At 38.1% G+C, this 19,787-nt stretch overlaps 3 protein-coding genes across 5 annotated transcripts; 2 read left to right on the top strand and 1 right to left on the bottom strand.

Moving 5' to 3' along the window:
• The first annotated feature begins 2,007 nt into the window (after nucleotides 1–2,007).
• LOC102705482 (transcription factor TGAL11-like) lies at nucleotides 2,008–8,675 on the top strand. Its single transcript, XM_015843170.2, has 13 exons — nucleotides 2,008–2,079; nucleotides 2,223–2,357; nucleotides 2,755–2,891; nucleotides 3,442–3,545; nucleotides 3,693–3,839; nucleotides 4,991–5,047; nucleotides 5,195–5,254; nucleotides 5,378–5,455; nucleotides 5,524–5,566; nucleotides 6,099–6,370; nucleotides 6,844–7,086; nucleotides 7,586–7,728; nucleotides 8,259–8,675. The coding sequence occupies exons 2-13, from the start codon at nucleotides 2,251–2,253 to the stop codon at nucleotides 8,338–8,340; spliced, it is 1,473 nt and encodes a 490-aa protein (XP_015698656.1). The 5' UTR covers nucleotides 2,008–2,079; nucleotides 2,223–2,250; the 3' UTR covers nucleotides 8,341–8,675.
• Nucleotides 7,723–10,690, bottom strand: LOC102705206 (uncharacterized protein YnbD-like). Of its 3 annotated transcripts, XR_001551618.2 has the most exons (6): nucleotides 10,602–10,690; nucleotides 9,600–10,187; nucleotides 9,272–9,452; nucleotides 8,512–8,548; nucleotides 8,365–8,420; nucleotides 7,723–8,252 (listed from the first exon to the last, which is right to left on the bottom strand). XR_001551618.2 is itself a non-coding variant. In XM_015843172.2 (5 exons), exons 2-3 carry the CDS (start codon nucleotides 10,135–10,137, stop codon nucleotides 9,274–9,276), a joined length of 717 nt encoding a protein of 238 aa, XP_015698658.1. In that variant the 5' UTR covers nucleotides 10,138–10,187; nucleotides 10,602–10,690; the 3' UTR covers nucleotides 8,331–8,420; nucleotides 8,512–8,548; nucleotides 9,272–9,273. The 3 variants fall into 3 exon arrangements, 2 of the variants coding, with proteins under 2 accessions (XP_006663823.1, XP_015698658.1); XM_015843172.2 differs by lacking the exon at nucleotides 7,723–8,252 and having other exon boundaries at nucleotides 8,331–8,420; XM_006663760.3 differs by having other exon boundaries at nucleotides 7,723–8,548.
• Nucleotides 10,691–13,958: 3,268 nt separating this feature from the next.
• LOC102704929 (ACT domain-containing protein ACR12-like) lies at nucleotides 13,959–18,635 on the top strand. The gene is made up of 10 exons (XM_006663759.3): nucleotides 13,959–14,252; nucleotides 15,461–15,512; nucleotides 15,981–16,094; nucleotides 16,214–16,308; nucleotides 16,619–16,697; nucleotides 16,812–16,871; nucleotides 17,081–17,136; nucleotides 17,924–18,029; nucleotides 18,109–18,177; nucleotides 18,276–18,635. The coding sequence occupies exons 1-10, from the start codon at nucleotides 14,092–14,094 to the stop codon at nucleotides 18,336–18,338; spliced, it is 855 nt and encodes a 284-aa protein (XP_006663822.3). The 5' UTR covers nucleotides 13,959–14,091; the 3' UTR covers nucleotides 18,339–18,635.
• Nucleotides 18,636–19,787: the final 1,152 nt, after the last annotated feature.

The raw sequence follows: 19,787 nt of genomic DNA, 5'->3' as shown, positions 1-19,787 counted from the left end.
ACCGCACTAATGAGACTGACGTGGTTAAACGGGGTAATTTTGAAAATGAGTTTAGAATGACTTGTTTTAAAGATTCAATATTAAAAATGTGCTGGAAATAAAAATGATTTTTGGGAGATGCTTTTAAGCAGTGGGCACTAAATTTTTTAAGCAATACATTAGTCTATTTACATGCAGGTGTGGTGGTCAAAGGTGCATCAATGACAATTCACAGGAGCCTCAGTCCAACAGGTACATCAATCAGTCGGAGGCCAGGTGTGCACACTCAGCTCACTCAAGGGGAAGGGACAAAGATAATCATTCTTCCAGTGGACTAATGCAGCAGCAATTAGCTTAACTTAATTATACATATTGTGACGAAACTTGTACTACTACTCCCTTCGTCCCTAAATATTTGACACCGTTGACTTTTTTATACACGTTTGACTGTTCATCTTATTCAAATAATTTACATAATTATTAATTATTTTTATATCATTTCGTGTATTGTTAAATATATTTTTATATGCATATATATAGCTTTACATATTTATTTTTTTAATAAGATGAATAATCAGATGTGTATAAAAAAATCAACGGTGACAAACATTTAGAGGCGGAGTTATGAGCATGTTAGCGAATTAAATAGGCGTCATCGATATATAAATATATATAAGACGAAACAATCGACTTCCTAATTGATTAAGTTAGCCGATCTCCGTTGTGAAATGGACATGATTGGCCAGGTATGGGTTTAGGTATATGATTTTGACAAGGCATGGATGTCGACTAATTAAATATTGCCAAGCAAATTAAATGCAGGATGTGGAGTTTAATTAGTTTCCTGAAGATTTCTATAAAGGTTTGATTTTTGTTTTCTTTTTTCAGTTATGCTCTTATATTTTAAGACAAAGGAGTAGACTACACGGTATTATTGAAGTAATGATTCGACAGTTCAATTATTTTATCTTCGGTTTGAAATGAGAAAATATATTATTCAAAGTTGCAATCAAGTTATTAGTAGAAGGCTAGAACTAGATAAGACCGTACATGCAAATCATGGGACTGATGAGAGGTGTTTATCAGCGTGGGATTGTGTGGTCAGAATGTTTAACATTTATAAATGCTATCCGAAAGGCAAGGTTTGCATATAATAAACTTCATGTCGATGTAAGTTAGTCAATCTTGAATTGAAGAGTGAATCAATTAACCAGATCGAATAATACACCGGCAAAAAGTCTGAATTAGATAGCAAATGGTCGTTCCAAGGGCAATTAATTAATTGATTTTCTTCAGCAAATGGGATCATGTTCCTACACAAGTGTAAAACTTGCAAGTTTTCTCAACAATAACTTAATTAACAATTGAACATTAATCAATCCTCGAATCCAAATTCAACATACCATTCATTGGGCCTATTTGGAAAGCTTTTTACAGCTGCAGCTTTTCGTAGAAGCTGCTTATGCCAGAAGCTGCCCTAAACAGTCCACAGATTCTGAGAATCTGTAGTTACAGATTCTGAAAAATGAACTAATAATTCAGAAGCTGGAGAAGCTGGGTTTAGGTGCTTTTCCAGATTCTCAAAAGCTGGCTACCAAGCAGCTGCTTCTTAGAATCTAAAGCTACCCCAAACAGACCCATTCTCTAAGGCAAAACAAGGTTTACACATGCATGAACCAAAGAACTTGTAGACTTGCATATATGTGCAGATGGGGCCAGTCCACAGAGAGAGAGAGAAGTAAAGTCAGTTCCAAGATGATAAGAGTGTAGGCAGGGATTCCTGTGACTCCATGACAAAACCCTTCAAGCAGAGACAAGACCTAGACTTTCTCTCAAAGGTTAAAGGTTAGAGGGAAGAACCAAACCAGCATAGAAAGGACAAGATCTTTCTATGAACTGTGGGATTAGCATGCCCCAGACCGGAAGGTGAAGCTGCTACACTTTCAGATATATCAAGAGAGCTGCAGCAACAGCAAGAGCCAAGAGCGCAGAAACGGTCAAGCTTGCTTCTTTGCACTGATCCTATCCTAGCCGAGCTACTCCGGTCTCTTTTTCTGCTATAGTAGTATCTCTTGCTTGTCACAGGAGACAACAATCTTGGTATGTTTCTTGGACTCCATCTTCTTCTTCACATCATGTGGTGAACGCAGCAGAGATCATATATTCAGATGTATGCTGTTTTTTTTGTTCTTGGTGGAGGTAGAAGAAATTTGAACTAGCTTCTGGTTCTTGGAGATATACAGGGAACAAGCTGTGGTGGTGGCGCGTAGGATGGGAGAGTCTAGGAGCAGTGCAGGGCAGAATCCTCATCGTGTTCTTGGCTATGGCTTCCATGGCAGCTTTGCCAACTCCATGCCTTCTGCAAACCTCTTGCAAGGGTTCATCTCTTTCTCCCTCTCTCCTAACATATATCTTGGTTCCTTTTTTTTTTCTAATCTTTAGCTCCCTTTGGCGATCGATTACAAACTGTGCAAGTGCAGCCGTGTAGCAAGATAAGCATGATCTGAATTTCTGAACTTTTCATGTTTAGGAAAAGCTATGCATCAGTTGCTGAATCCAAACTCTTCCTCCGTTTTTTTTTTGTTGCCAGCTTGTTCTTTAATACTGCTGCTGCAGTGCCGCCTTCCTTTTAGTTGTCTCCTTGCTGTTCTTCATGCTTCCTGCATATGTTCCTAGTTCCTACACAGATGAATCTTTCTTCAGATTATTCAGCTAAAACAGGTTGTTGATATCATGCTAATATGTTTTGATTAACCTTCTAATTTAAATTGACAGCGAGCAAGGAGGAGGTGCTGCTACCTATTTTGGAGAACTAGAGGAGGCTCTGGCTCATCAGGTTGCCACACTCAGGAGAGCTCAACAAACTGCAAGCACCACCACCACCTCCACTGCTCACCATGGACACACCACGCGTACGTACCACACATCTCTCTCTCTCTCTCTCTCTCTCTCTCTCTCTCTCTCTCTCTCTCTCTTCCTCTTCTCTGTCTGTACCTGACCAAGAACAACAAAAGCACACAACCTAGCGAGACACTTTCCCAAGAGGTTAGGGCAATGTAGTCAAAAGTAACCATGCAAATTCATTTTGAAAGGAAAAAATTGTAGCCATGCAATGCAAGAGCTAGCTAGCAGGAGTGGCAGTTGTGCTTCTTGTCAGCTTGTGTGTAGTGGTGTTGTGACTGCCTTGTGACTCCTCTCATCATCATCATGATCATCTCTCTCTATCTCTCTCTAGAGTGCAACAAGTATCCATGGCAGCAGTAGTGCTAGTACAAGTACCAGCTCTGGCTCCCTGGCATGGCAGCAAAGCACACATAGCTCAAAGGGAATAAATTCCACTCAACCTTTCTCTGCCACATGGGCCCCACTTGCCCTTGTGATCCCAATGTGCAGTGTTTCAGCTCTGGATGTTGCAGGGATCCATTTCTTGATCTCCTCCTCCCCTATGATATCTTCTTGCAGCCTTCTCCACTGCTGCCACTGCCGCTGCTACAGCAACAGCTAGGCCTCCTCCTACACTGGACATCTTCCCATCCTGGCCTATGGGCTCTCTTCTTACACCAAAGGTAATAAGGGTACTGTATGATCTCTACTGCATTTTGGCACCTAGTGGTATTTCTCTCTGTAATCTGTACAGCTAGAAAGGCAAAAGTTACATAGTACAAGCTTGCTGTACTTACTGCTGTGCTGTTGCATTTGCTTTTGGTGTGTAGGAGGGCTGTTCAAATGTGACGGCGGACACAACGGACTCTGCGAGCAGCAGCAAGAACAACAGCGATCAGAAGACCTCATCAGATAAGCACGGTGCAGTAGCAGGCATGGCAAGCCAGCTTGATCAAATTCCACAGCAGCAGAAGAAGGTATGCATTCCTGTGATCATGTCGTCAGTTACTAGCATCTTGCTGGAGTTTCTTGATGCGTTTTGGTGAGGTGTTTCTTCTTGTCTTTGCTTCTGCATGCATGGATCTCCTCTTGGCCATCCTAATCATGCAAACATGCATAGTTAGGAGCACATTGAAAGAAGAACGACAAAGCCATGCAGTGATGCAGATGCATTGCATTGTTCCCTGGTCTGGTGTCATGTCAGTAGCTAGCCAACAACAGTTTCATGTTTCAAGATGCTCAGCAGCAGCATGCCCCTAGAGGAATAGTAGAACCCATTGTTCAGGGTCATTTAAGATCTTGCTGTTCCCAAGGACACCAATCCCAACAAGTTAGGTGTATCATTTCATTTGGCCCCATTATTTAGAAAGTTCCAACTTATTCCCTGATGCTTCTTCCACTGGACCAGTGTTTTCTGAAGAAATAGATACAAAATGTGATCACTTATTGTTCTTGCAAAAAAAAAAAGGGGTTCATTAGGCCTTGGAGGAGGATATGGACTAGTCACTACAAATTTCTCTTTTTTTTTCTTGTTTGAAAAGAAGAGAAATCTAGCCAATAAGAGGATATGTTAGACTTGTGCTTGCTAGCTTATGTGCTGTATTAGGCGACAATTGTGCCTTCTTATAGTATATTAGAAATTGTCTCTAGCTTGCACAGATATGGCCTAATAAAAATTGCACAAACTGATACCTGAACAATGGCACTTCGGCGGCCCTTAGTGCCAGTGGTGCTTTAGGTTCCTTCTGGTCAATTGATGAACTGCCAAGATCACATTGGGCGAACAATTATTACCCAATAATTATATCATTTGATTAATCCACGCTTAACTGAAAGAGAGCTTTGCAAATTAGGGCATGACAGCAACATAAACAAAAAGGCGGGGCCATGTTTTGTCTGTTGTTAAGAGTGGGTGGCTTCCACCAAATATACATCACTGTTTTTTTATATCCTGTTGATGTAACGTGCATGCAAAGATCATACTATACTATTTGCACCATTGCCACATATGCATAGCATCACTATATATGTATCCATTTCTCTTGTCTTGTATAGTTTCTAACAGTACAAACCAGTAGTAACTAATGAGCATCTTGTAATTACTTGTTCATGATCATGTGGCATGCAGAAGATGGCAGCAAATTCTACTCACAGTGACAGGATGACAAAGGCACTTGATCCAAAGGTTAATCTTTCTCTCCCTATCTAGCCGATGGTTACTTCATCATGATGTGTGTTCTTGCATGCAAGCAAGTATATGCACAGAGCCATGCAACGCAAGCTAATAACTGCATGTCAACTCAGAGTTACTCTCTTGTCTTAATTGGTTCAGATAATGAGAAGATTAGCCCAGAACCGAGAGGCAGCACGCAAGAGCCGGCTGAGAAAGAAGGTGAGATAGCTCCCCTGACAATTTCAGTACATATACCTGTATAAAAAGGAATTGAAGTGCTCAGTAGTGAATTCCTTCTTCCCAGTTCTGACAGCCTAATCTGTCAAAAAATATCAAATGCAGGCTTACATTCAGCAGCTTGAGAGCAGCAAGTTGAAGCTGGCTCAGATGGAGCAGGATCTTGAGAGAGCTCGTTCCCAGGTACTAATTCTGACAAGCACACTAGGATCATGTGCAGTTTCTAATCTGAATTTGAATGCTTTGTTCAGGGCCTCGTGCTGGGAGGATCACCAGGTGGAAATGTCAGCTCAGGTACATTGCCTTATCACTGACTTCTCATGCTTACCGATCAAAATGCACGCAGCTTGCAGATTCTGCAGATCGAAACGTGAAATTTAGGGGTTGTTTAGTTTGCAAATTTTTTTTGCAAAAACATCACATCAAGTTTTTAAAAGTATTAAACGTAGTCTAATTACAAAATAAATTTCAGATTCCGCCCGCGAGACGAATCTTTTGAGTCTAATTAATCCGTCATTAGCACATGTGGGTTACTGTAGCACTTATGGCTAATCATGCACTAATTAATCTTAAAAAATTCGTCTCGCGATTTCTTACATAACTGTGCAATTAATTTTTTGGTTCATCTATGTTTAATGCTTTATTTAGATGTTTAAAGATTCGATGTGATATTTTTGAAGAAATTTTTTGAGAACTAAACAAGGCCTTAGCTTGTCATAGATCGAGATTTTTTTTTCATATTTGATCATAATTGTGTAGAGATTGGGGATCAGTAATCAGATCAGTAAGGTTTTTCACTGACAATGCATCCATTTGGTTCTTGCAGGAGCAGCAGTGTTCGACGGCGAGTACGGGCGGTGGCTGGACGACGGCAGCCGGCGGATGGCGGAGCTGCACGGTGGGCTGCACGCCCACCTGCCGGACGGCGACCTGAGGGCCATCGTCGACGACGCCTTGGCGCACTACGACGAGCTCTTCCGCCTCCGGGCAGCCGCCGCCAAGGCCGACGTATTCCACCTCATCACCGGCACGTGGGCCACCCCCGCCGAGCGCTGCTTCCTCTGGATCGGCGGCTTCCGGCCTTCCGATCTGCTCAAGGTAAGCTAATCTAACAGCTACGGTCTCCGTTTCTTATTACAGGACTTCTTGACTAAATTCATTGATTGATGAATATATATATATATATATATATATGAATCTAGGCGTGCATGAAAGTCTTACATTATAAAACGAAGAGAGTAGTCTTGTCAGAAAAATGCACCTGACATACATCAAACATGAAGTGAACATTTCACAGTTCCCAATGTGCAAAATAGAACATTACCAATAAGTTATGGAGGAAATGAGATTATGGTAGTTACATATATGATTCTTTTTCTAAGTTGTGCCAGGGCTAATTTTGTCAGAAAAAATGCAACTGACATCAAACATGAAGTGAACATTTCACAGTAACATAATGTGCAAAAATTTTACCAAATCAAGATTAAAAACATGCTGAATCTGATCTCATATTCTACGTACACACATATGATTTTTTCTAATTCCATCACATACTCTTCATGTTGATGCAGACAGTGGCACCCCAGCTTGATCCCCTGACTGAGCAGCAAGTGGTTGGCATCTACAGCCTTCAGCAGTCATCACAGCAGGCAGAGGAAGCTCTCTCACAGGGACTGGAGCAGCTGCATCAGTCACTAGCTGAGACCGTCGCCAATGGCGGCTCCGTGATCGACGAAGCCAGCCTTGGGAGCTTCATGGGATACATGGCCCTTGCCCTAGGCAAGCTGTCCAACCTTGAAGGCTTTGTCATACAGGTAAAGCCATTGGCTGCCCTTTTTTTTGTTTCAGTTTTGATCCTCCTGGTCCCTGTTTGACTCAACTTTGTGGATGTCTAGATGAGAAATTCAGTCACTTGGCAATGGTGCATTATTATTCAGGGAAGAATTGTATTGTCTTCCATATCTTATTAAATCCCATGAGTGCTATCACCAGCTCAGTTGAGCCCTAAAAAAAGTCAATCTTATTTGTTTAACAGAGTGTGACATGTTGATTAATACAGAAGTGAGAGCCTGCAGTTTTTCTTACAATAATATGTTATGGCATCAACATGTAGAGATGTTATCTCTGTATTGTACAAAGAAATGAATGGTCACCTAAACATGTAACATTATCCTTAGTTTGGAGCTTATCTGATTAGCAATTGCATGACATAGTAAAAAACAAACTTACTACTAGTATCTGCTTTAATTTTCAATTTTTAAGTGCCAAGAGTTAAGTCCTTTCACCATGTACTAAAACTGCCATGATTTCCAGGCTGACAACTTGAGGCAACAGACTCTTCATCAGATGCACAGAATTCTGACAATTAGGCAGGCAGCTCGATGTTTCTTGGCAATTGGCGAGTACCATAACCGCCTCCGTGCCCTGAGCTCCCTCTGGGCTTCTCGTCCCCAAGAGTAAGCACCATGTTCTAACCAGTCCTACCTGCAACTGATTCTTTTCGTTTCTTTATTTTACAAAAGCCGTCTACCTATAGTTGTTGAAGGTTTAATCTCTGATTGAAAATTTTGAAGTACATATAAATGAACCATTATTTAGTAGTGAAAAAAAAATGATATGCACACTGTTAAATCAACATGGAATGGACCAACCTCCTACTAGACTCAAAAGCCAGAAAACCTCTTGGCATATCATGCATGCTGCATGCACTTTATTTTATCATAATTTTCAAAGGTCATTACACCAATAAAGTAGTAGTAGTCCCTTATGCTAAAAAGATTATGATTAAACACAATGATATGAAGGTGTACAATAAGGACTAGACATGGTTTCAGTCCCTTTCGCTAGATGTTTCAACTATTTCAGGCTTTCAGCCAACTAACCAAATTTTATAAAGGTCTAAAAGAGTAAAAGGACAGCAGCTGTAGTGCTATTTATCTGGACGCATCCATCGTATATTTTTATCTGGAGCCTTTATTGCCTGTAGGATATTGGTGGCAGATGAAAGCAACTGTGGAGAGATAAGCATAGCAGCACAACCATCTGAAAGCCAATTTTCAGCTTTCTGATTTACATGGACTTTGGGAACTAACCTTCAAGTAGGAGCAGAAGCAAGCAAAATTGGGAACAAGTTTTGGATGTAATCTGACTGAAATATGGGAAACACTGATATAAGCTGGGAACAAAGCAAGCTCCAGAACTAGGAAGGTTTCTCAGAACTCAGATTGCATAGTACTCACATGACAATTTGCCTGCGATGTCAAATGGCTTAATGTCCTGTCCAGTGAAAACAGGAAAGCGGTCAGCTAGAACTTGTTCAAATATTACTTATTTATGTGATCTCATGGTAAGGGATTTTTTTTTTCTGTGAAGCCTTCATTTTGAAAAGGGTGCATTCTAATGATAGAAGAGCTGATTTTAGATTCTAAAGTCAATGAGTGATTAAAAGTTAAAACAGAACCTACCCTGTGTGCACTACCAGAACATCCTGTATTAAATGAAAAGGCTATATAAAAGAATATAAGGGAATCTGACCCCAAAATAAAGAGAGATCCGAACCACCTAGAAATGGTGATAAAATTATATACTGTTTAAGGAACGACACAAATTCAGTTACACTCTCATTGCCATTGCGAAGGGATAGTGCAGCATGTATACACCGATCTTTTTCCAGATCTAGCAACTAAGTCTGATGTTGCACACATTGTTTTTTAGTCTGAACTACCTGTGGTTATTTTGCTGCAATGTGTACTTTGCAACAGTTGAATAGAAGAAGAGGGGGAGGAAGGGACGGCCTTTAAAAGCATGCTAGAATCCTGAATTTCTATAGCATCTCAAAGAAGTTTATTATGGATGGATTTTTCATGTTTCACAAATGATTGTGATAAGCGTTCAGAAATTAAGAATATTACGATGTTGTTAAACATTATAACTCTAATGTGTTTCAGCATTCTTTAGACATCACAAAACAAGTACACCATTTGAGAACAAATGACTCACAGCTATTTTTCCTTCTTCTGAGAAGCTCGATATTTTGACCAATCCTCCAAGGTTTTCCGGTGAACAGCATTCATTTTTATCTTTCTTCTTTCTCGGATGATATTTTCTGCATCCTTCCAATTTTCAGCAATGCCCAATGCTACTAAAACTGCACACAAGACACAAGCGCTTCTTCCATGACCTGATGCAACCATGCACAAAATATAAGCATGCTCATATAATGTTCAAAACTAATAGGAGTTGTAGTTATGTAGGAAACTAGAAAATAAAATAACAGTCCTTGTGTTGGAAAAGGTGGAATATATGAAAGATATAGGTCGTTACTAACCAAATGCACAGTGTACATAAACCGGTTTCCCTTTGGATCTCTTTTCACATGCCCAGCGTGCCGCAAATTCAATTTTGGATATTGGTGGAGCTCTTGTATCCCAAGTAGGAACACAGAGATACTCATTTGTTGGGACAAAATCACTTCTTGGCAACTCGCAAGTGCAATCAATAACAGATGGGTCTCCTGGAGGCAAATGCTTCAACATAAATGGCCATCCTCCCAGATAAACGCCTTCTGTGATCATGTCATACACTGCCTCCTTCCTCATATGTCTCTTCACAGTTGCATATACCCGTGCAAGTACCAAGAAAGGACCAAAGATTACATTTGACCAAAGAGGAAACCTCCCCTTAGAATTCTTTCCCAGGATCCAAGGTATGTTGATGGAATTATGGGACGCAACAGCGACGATATAGGCAACAGTACTGGTGGCTAGAAAGGGAGCTGCTACAATTCTTAAGCCGATCCGCCATAAACCAACAGATGTGACCAGAAGGGCTGTTCCAGCGATGCCAATCACCTTGGATATCCCCATTACCGCTCTCTTGAACTAAAATTTCTTCTTTTGTGTTATCATGGTCAAGCCTGTATCAATATTTCAATCAGTAGATTATCGCAACAGAACCGAGAAATAAAATGTAGTATGGGCATGTACAAAACTCTTGCACTACATCCAATTTATATATATACAGTTGGGGAGAAAATTCATAACAATTTATATGGCCAACACAGCACAATTCACAACCAATTTAGCAGCTGGCATCAATTAGCCAATTGACGAATGCAGGCAATGAGGCATAGAAGACATGAACAAATGAAATGCTCAAGCTAGCATCAATCATGTTACTACGCAAAATTGCAAAACTGAAAAATGCCATTTCGTTTCACAACCAGGGCATGACAATGCAGTAGTAGGCAGCACCACCAACGACGAATCAGGCAACCAACCAGACCGGATCTACCAATCTACACCAAACCACAGAGAAAAATTGCACCTACCTAGCGCAATCAGAACGGATCAACAACCAATGGGCAGCACCAGGCAAAGCAGCGAACAACCTAATAACAGCGGGGGCCGAGGCGGGTGAAGCCAAGCGAAGCCGCACAGAGGGGGTGGTCGGGGTCGGGAAGGAGAGGAGAGGAGAGTGCTCGTCCGGGCTTCTCGCTGGCCGCGCGCGCGAGGACGAGGAGAACCTCCGGCTCGCACTGCAGATCGGAGACGCACATAATTTCTTTTTTTTTTCTTTTGCCCTTTTTTTTCTTTAATGGAACAGACAGATTACAGAGAGGCTGAGAATGCGGGAAGAGTGGCATGGCACTTGGGGAAGACGATGGGAATAGACGGAGGAGGAAGAAAGGCATCTTCTCAGTAATAGGAAAATAAGGTTAGAAAAATACTTCCTTCATATTTTTTTAATATGGTGCCGTTGATTTATTGGTCTACATTTGACATTCATCTTATTAAAAAAGTTATATAATTATTAATTATTTTGTTATAATATGATTTATTATTATAGAAACTTTAATTATGCATTATAATTTTGTATATTTGAATATAAATTTTGAATAAGACGAATGATCAAACGTTATTCTAAAAGTCAACGGTGTCATACATAAAAATATGAAGGGAGTACCACTTTATTCCAAGGAAAATAAAACAAAAAATAAGATAAGGATTTTTTTTGATCGGACAACTCCTAAAATAATACTGTGAATTTTTGAAAAAGGAAACTGTGTAAACAGTTTGTTACAACAGTGGAAAATAAGAGGCAAAGATTTTGGGATCGGACAATTTTTAAGAACGTGACTTTTTAAAAAGGAAAACTACTTACACGGTTTGTTACAACCGTGAAAAATAAGAGGAATTTTTTTTTGATCGAACAACTGAACGTGATTTTTTAAAAGGAAAACTACGTACACATTTTGTTACAACAGTGGAAAATAAGAGGAAAAAGTAAAAAGTACTGCATACGCACGTGGAATCAGACTAAGATTTTTTCAAAAAAAAACTATGTGAAATAATAAAAAAAGAAAAAAATGTTTGTGTGGAATCGGACAAAAATCTATTATATATATGCTAGAAATTCTAAGATTAATCGAATAAATATAAAAGAAAAGATCAATCGAATGAATATTTGCTATAACACAAAAGATCAGGTCGATAGATCGTATTTTTAATCGGACTATAGATCAATCGGAACGAATAATAAAAAAAATCATGTCATCATATCATATTTGTAGTTTCTCCATATGTAATGACAAATCAGATCGATAGCAATTAAAAAAATAGAGAAAAGATTAATGGGACATATCAATGTTTCTATAATAGAAATTAGGACTTAAAAACGGACAAAAAATGTAAAAGAATCAAAGGAAATCAGGACTTGGTCAAATAAATTTGAAAAGAATCGAAAGAAAATCAGGACAGGACATATCAATGTTTTGACCATTTATCTTATTTAAAAATTATAGAAATATTATTTTTTTCTTGTTACTTACTTTATTATCAAAAAAAAACTTTAAGCACGACTTGTCATTATTTATATTTGTTCTAAATTTTTGAACAAGACAAATGATGAAACGTTAGACAAAAAAATCAAATATGGAGGTAGTATGTTATTATTCTTAGAGAGAGAAAGAGCACGCGGGCAATGCTAACTGGTCTAAATTAGCCTATCACAGTTTGCTTCAAGTCCCATTCCATAGGTCTATCCAAATCGGGAGGTTACCGTAATTATTTCTTTGTCTCCAAATATGATCGTATTTCTCATATATATTTATAAATTAATCTTCACCTTTTAAAATCTAGACTTACCATGATTTAACGTTTATTTTTTTCTCGATTAATATGATAATTTCTATGTCTCCACAGCAAACGTGATACCTCATTTGAAAGCTCTCTTGTAACATAATAGGTGCTTATTGTCAAACGCCAAATGTAGCTAAACAAATCAGACGCCCTCGCGCTGCTGTTAAAATTTAAATTGTGTATTTTACTCTGGTACACTCTATGTATACATAAAATTTGTAACATCTATCTGTAATATAATTTACCACACGTACTTTTCGTTTTTCGCTGATCCAAACTTCTGGAGCGAAGAGCTCGCCGGCGTATTTCAGGGGAAAAAAAAAGCTGTACAGAGCGGCTGAACAATATATGAACGAACCAAAGCCCACACTGTAATTCGGCCTGACGCTATTGACTTCTTTATAAACATTTGACTATCCGTCTTATTTAAAGATATATATATGCATAAAAGTATATTTAACAATAAATAAAATGATATAAAACTAATTAATAATTATGTAAACTTTTGAATAAGACGAATAGTCAAAAGTGTATAAAAAAATTAACGGTGTCAAATATTTCGGAAAATATGGAGTAATAAGAAACCCTAAACTTAGGCCACTTTCGTTTCATGGACACGTCTTCACTTTTATTTTTGTGCAGGTAGCATGCAAATTTTGTTTGGAACTCTTGGGAATCAACGGGTGAATGCGTGAATCATCACCCTCATCTGGCGTCACCAACCAAGAAAAGTGGACACTTCATGCTCTTGTTGATGGCAACCGGTGGTTAAATATGGATTTAATCAAATCAAAATACTCGTTTTGTCCTAACATATAAATGTTTATAATAGATTAGTAATTCCTTCATTTTTCACCATTGATTTTTAAGTTTATGTTTGACATTCATCTTATTTAAAATTTTAGATAATTATTAATTATTTTATTATGATTTGATTTATTACTATCGACACTTTTAAGGATAACTTATAATTTTGCATATTTAAACAGAATTTTTACATAAGATGAGCGGACAAACGCAACTTTAAAAATCAATGAAGTTGATTAAAAAACCAGAGAAAATATGAAATAAGACAAAGATGAAAAATGCTCCAGTAACTTTCAGTGAATATGAAATAAATGAAGAAAAATATATGTAAAGATAAGACACAAGAAATGTGAAGTAATTATAATTAGTTATTTCGATAGTGTCGATAAAATCCTATATCACAAAACATATTAGAATAGAGAGTCTATAATATTGGCGATTGCAACAACCGCTATCAAAAAAAGTAATTTTACGGTACTTAGGTTAGTACATGTACCAAAATTATAAAATTAAATTTTGTATATCTGGTTATCTTAGGTATATAAGATACTAAATTTTATATAAAAAAATGATACCTCCGAATAACTTTTCAAAAATTATAAAATTAAGGAATCCAAAAGCTATAGCTCGAACAACACACGCAAACACAGCACAACACAACGGGAGAGAGAGGAAAAAAAAAGAGAAAACAAGGCAAAAGGGGCATCCAATAATGCAGCCCAAGTGGCACATATAAAAACAAAAAACAAAACAAAATAAAATAAAAGGGTGTCCCGACCAGAAGAAGAGACACAGAAGAGAGTGTCAGACCACCTCTCGCCTCGCCTCGCCTCGCCGCCGCAGCGAGTGGCACCAGCCGCCGCCGCCGCCGCCATGGCCCTCGCCTCCGCCTCTGCCCTCGTCGCGCCCGTAGCCGCTTCGTCGTACACCCCATCGGCGGCGGTTGCTGCGTCGCCCGCGCCCCGCGTGCCGCTGGGTTTCCTCCGCTTCCATGACTCCCCCCGATCCATCGCTCTGGCCGCCGCGGCCCCGAGGTGAGCGATCTGGGGGTATCTGGTTCTCTCCGCGCGCGGATCCTGCGCTGCCGACGCGGTTGATTTGAGCCGACGATGGAAGAGGGTTTGTGATGGGGTGGGGGGTGGTGTGCGGTGGGATTGGAATATCGTGCTGAGAGACTTGAATGATTTCGCGTTTCGCGAATTGTTGCTCGTTAGATTAGCTTGGAGAAATTACGGTTGTAATAGTCGTAGCAGATCCCGTGCCTGGCAGAAATATTTTCCTGCGGTTGTTCATGGATTCCACTGTTCAAGTTTTGGCTAAAACGTTATGTACATGTTGGCTGACAAGAATGATTGTTTCAAATTCTAATACCTGAGATGCAACTGTTTTATATGTTACATAACCTACCTCACTTATATTTTTCCTGTTACTCAAGTGCAGTTTCATTTCACCCTCGTGGTGTTAAAATATCCATGTGCTTCTATGCTGATCAAATTTGTTACTCTCAGTTTACTAAAGTCTGATGTTTCAGTGGAGAGTTATGAGGAAAGGTGAACTTTAAAGTTGGAGAAGGTCTCTCTTTTGGTTGGAATACTATTAAGAATTGGGAAATCAATGGAATGAACAAGAGAAAATTACTTTTGTGCTTCAAATGATTACGTAGAGAGCTTGTCCAACAGTGTGGGAGGTTGTTTCAAGGTCATATTAAGTTATTAACACAAAGTACAACTCTACCTACACTTTAATTATCATTTCTCACAAGTCAGAAATAAATAAACAACATCACTGCACGATGGGCTTTCATTTACTAACTCCTGAAGGCCTATTGTTACATTTGTTGGATTCTGTGGGCTTAACAATGGAACTGTGGCATAAAGCTTTATAAAACTATATTTTCTATTCGATGTGTCCATCTGTAAACACTAGATGATCAAATTAAAGAAATCTATGTGCTTTATAGTTAGGAGTCATACAAGGATTTTCTGTTGAATGTTGATGCATCAGTAAAGGGGCAGCGATCTGTACTTAGTAGTCAATTGTACAGTCCCTATTTTATCTTCTGTTACTTTTGTTAGTTATATGTCACTCCAATATCAACTGAGTGGCTTAGTGCTTTCTTTAAAATATATAACATGATTCTATTTCTAATATTGTTACTTGATTATTCAGTTATATACAGTACATCAGTGTGAGCTAAGTTGATTCTTTCCACTAATCATTTTTCTCAATGCCATCTCTCTAGGTTTCTTTGCCAATCTATCAACTCAGCTGATGTCTTAGGAGCTTCTTCAACAGTATGTACACATGAAATTTTTACTCATATTGCCACCATTTAATGGAACATATGAAAACACACACTTCATAGCAGCATGTCCTTCATTCTTGTGGTTTCACTTAATAAAAGGTTTCACTTGATAAAAATTAAAATTATGTGATTAAGGATAGAGTTGTCCTCCTAAACAGTGAAATCTGGACCAACAACACAACCTGCAAATTAGGTCTACATATAACTAACTAATCAGTTCAGTTGTAGACATGGTCTGAGGGAAAGTTGCTTCACATTTCATTATCTGCATGGGGACTTATATTTTCATTTAGCCTAATTATTAATTTTTTTAAAAAAAATTACATTTTTTTTGCTTCACATACACTATTTTTATTTGCTTGCTAGTTGCTACCATTCTAATATTTTCAAACTTATTGATGGTATTGCTAATGATATTTTTCTACCATGTACTTTTTCTCCCCCCAAAATATTGCAGACATCTGATGACGCAGTTCCACAGCCTGTTGTTCTCATAGATCAGGACTCAGACCGTGATGCAACCATAGTGCAACTGAGTTTTGGAGATCGTCTGGGGGCACTACTTGACACGGTATAAATTTCCCTATGCTAGGGGTGCACTGTTTGATCTGATCTTGCTTACGATGTATATTATAATTAGTACTTTTTTGTATCTGTAAATTATTTTGTCCTGGTATTCACTGTTTGCAGATGAAGGCACTTAAGGACCTGGGCCTTGATGTGACAAAAGGAAGTGTGGCAACTGAATCAGCTCTCACACAAACAAAGTTCCACATCATGCGATCGTGGGTTCACGTCACTTTCTGTGTGCTGCATTTTGTTATGCTGTTTAGTTTATATTTGGAGAAGTAGAGGGTGTGTGTATGTGTGTATAATTTCTTTTTGGTACCACAGTATGAGCGATTGTATTCTGCATGCTGTCCTGTGATTTTTCATTGAACCAATGTATTTATCAAAGTATCATGCTAATAGTTTCCACATGCACTAAACAAAATATTAGATTAAAACATTTAGCAACCATCATGCTAATTATATTATTTTGGTGATTTGGATAATTTCATGTCTAATATTTTCTCCTCTTCTACCTGTATCTAGGGGGCGCAAGGTTGAGGACCCTGACATGTTAGAAAAGATACGGTTAACAATTATTAACAACCTTCTGCAGTATCATCCTGTATGTTCCAAATATCACATCCTTTTACTTGTGTTTGTAATCTTGGATCCATTTTTTTTTCTTTCTGAAGCAAAGTATCAAACTAACTCATATATCTTGTTGATATGGATGTAGGAATCAAGTGAGAATTTAGCTATGGGTGAATTTTTTGGAATAAAACCTCCTGAGAAGAAGGTGAATTCACTGGATGTTCTCATTCTGCTTGTTCAGCACTTATACTAATCCATACTCTGTTGTCTAGCATATTCTCAATTTTAAAGTTATGTGTTTTCCTCAGTTGTAACATAGTTGAAAAGTTAGGTTCCTGAGTGCTTTGTTATGCTATTAATTCTGTATTCAATTAACTTTAACTTGGATGTGATTTATTTGTTCTTTAAACTCAGGTTGATGTTGATGTTGTAACACACGTAATTGTTGAAGATGATGGACCTAAAAGAAGGTTTGATTCTTCTAGGCCATAATGGTTTTATACAATTTTTTTAGCGTGATTTCAGTGTCTGGCTTAGGTGTGGGATGTGATATGTCACATGTGGACAGATTGGATAATCAAACACTTATGGGGCATTAGAAGTGCACAGCTAGATAGTTACCTTTAAAATGAGCACACAGAGACTCCTGGTTCATATTATCATTAGTAGTTTCTCCACAAAATGAGGGCCTGATAGGTTGATAACACACCTAATGAGTGCAGTCGGTAGAAGTAACACGAGAAACACAACTTGACATATATATGGATGTCCATGCCCATCCTACCAGTCCAAAGCCCACCAGGATTTGTGCAAAGACATTGGATCTATTATAAGATGTTGGTTTCAATTTTGGAAGTTTGGATAATCTTGAGGCTCATTTGATGGATAACTTGTCCATAAACATCTATGTTATCCATTTTAAAAGAAATTCAGTAGAAATCTCCCCCATGTATGCGTGTGTGTGCATGTGAACGTTCTTTTTATACATATTTAGATTTTGGAGACCAAAATTTTTCATGAAGTAATGTAATACAGCGACCCCAACCTTCCCTAGTTTTGTACAGGTAGAATTTTTTCATGATAATTTGAGTCACTAAATGATTGAATTTCTGTGCACGTAATTAATGTCTACATATTAGTAATGTATTTATTGTTTCCCAATAATCACATCTTATAGAACCTCAACCTTGCTTCTCTCTTTGTTCCATATGATGTTCATCATCCGTTTCCTCATTGATGTTAGTTGAACATGTGCAGCATGCTGTACATAGAAACAGCTGATCGGCCTGGCTTACTTCTGGAAATAGTCAAGATCATCACTGACGTAAACGTTGATGTGGAATCAGCTGAGATTGATACTGAAGTATGCTATGCTTCTACCTCTTTGTTATGAAATGATCTTTCTGTCAACTCCCTTACTTCATATGTGATGCCTTATTCAGGGCTTGGTTGCAAAAGACAAGTTCCATGTGAGTTACAGAGGTGCAAAATTGAACAGCTCCTTGTCTCAGGTACTCCATTTTCTTGATTACTGCTACTTTCTGTTGAAGCCTTTGTTCATCTCAGCAACATTGTCCTTGTGTACATCTCTTAACATGCTATCATATAGGTGCTGGTGAATTGCTTGCGCTATTATCTCCGGAGGCCGGAGACAGATGAAGACAGCTACTGATTCATGTGGAAATTCGGGCTTGAGTTCCTTTCTGCAAGCCCCTTCTGCTGAAGTTTCAGTTGTAGCGAACAAAAAATGTTTCACATTTTCTGTCCCCAGTATGCATCCCTATATTATGCACATATACGTAGATGCATTTAAACTGGGCCAGATCTGGGATGTTCAGCCCAATAGGGCACTTTACCACCATTGATTCCTACCGTAGAGGAATCGCATTGGAAATGGATGTGGCCTGTAAGTTCATGTACTCCTAATTCGGTTTCATTTTAAATCACATGGATGCATGTTCTTGTGTTCGTATCCAATTGCGATTGAAAGCTGGAAACCTGCTGCAATACATGAATTCGATTGCTAAGTGGGAATTATAACATTATCTGAACGCTTGCTAGTACAGATCGCTAATAATTGTAATAATACATTTGACCCATTATGGTTTAGCAATTGCCCGTATGGTTAATCATAGTGCTATCTTATTTTGACTGGTCACGGGGGCTTCAAACAATTTTACGCACGTCACGCTTTGGCCACATTCACAGTAGCCTTGGAGAATAGTGCTCTCTTAGGGTGGTTTACAATGGTTGCTCCGATCATTCATCATATTAAAAATTTTGTATAAATATAAAAAATATTAATCATGCTTAAAGTACATGCAATGATAACGTAAATCACAACAACAATCGTCGGGACCAAGGTGGTCGAGCGCAAGAACTGCGCTTATAGGGACTCCAACCATGATACCACATTAGCATTGACACTAATTTAGTTATTATTTATTACTCACTCTATTTTTTTATTTCAAGTTGCGAGTTTTTTTATCTATATTTGATTACTCGTCTCATTCAAATTTTTGTACAAATACTCTATATAAGTCATATTTAAAGTGTTCTTACTCATAAATCAAATTACAATAAAATAATTAATAATTATATATTTTTAAATAAGACAATAGTCAACGGTAGACTAAAAATCAATGATGCCAAATAAAATTATAGAGATAGTATTAACTTCAGAGTCAAAGCAGATCTAGCATGAGAGCATGGGGTCCACCACTGTTAATTAGTAAATATGTGTGTTTAATACTCCCTCCGTCTCTAAAGGTTTGATACCATTGAATTTTTTATACATATTTGACTACTCATCTTATTTAAAAATTTTATATAATTATTAATTATTTTTATATCATTTTATTTATTGTTAAATATACTTTTAAATATATATATATAGCTTCACATATTAAAAAAAATTTAAATAAGACGAATAGTTAAAAAATCAACTGCGTTAAACGTTCAAGACGAGAGGAGTGCATAGTTTGCCCGTATACCATCGTAGTTACGAGTATCTTAACAAAACACAACTTGAGCATACAAAACAATCCACTGGTACACTATCATATCCATTCGTCTACCAACGCTAACATTTTCCAACGAAAAAAAATACTTAAAAAACAAA

The sequence above is a fragment of the Oryza brachyantha genome, chromosome 12 (genome assembly GCF_000231095.2).
Source record: "Oryza brachyantha chromosome 12, ObraRS2, whole genome shotgun sequence".
Taxonomy (NCBI): Eukaryota; Viridiplantae; Streptophyta; class Magnoliopsida; order Poales; family Poaceae; genus Oryza; species Oryza brachyantha.
This window is presented reverse-complemented; position numbering and strand designations above follow the sequence as displayed.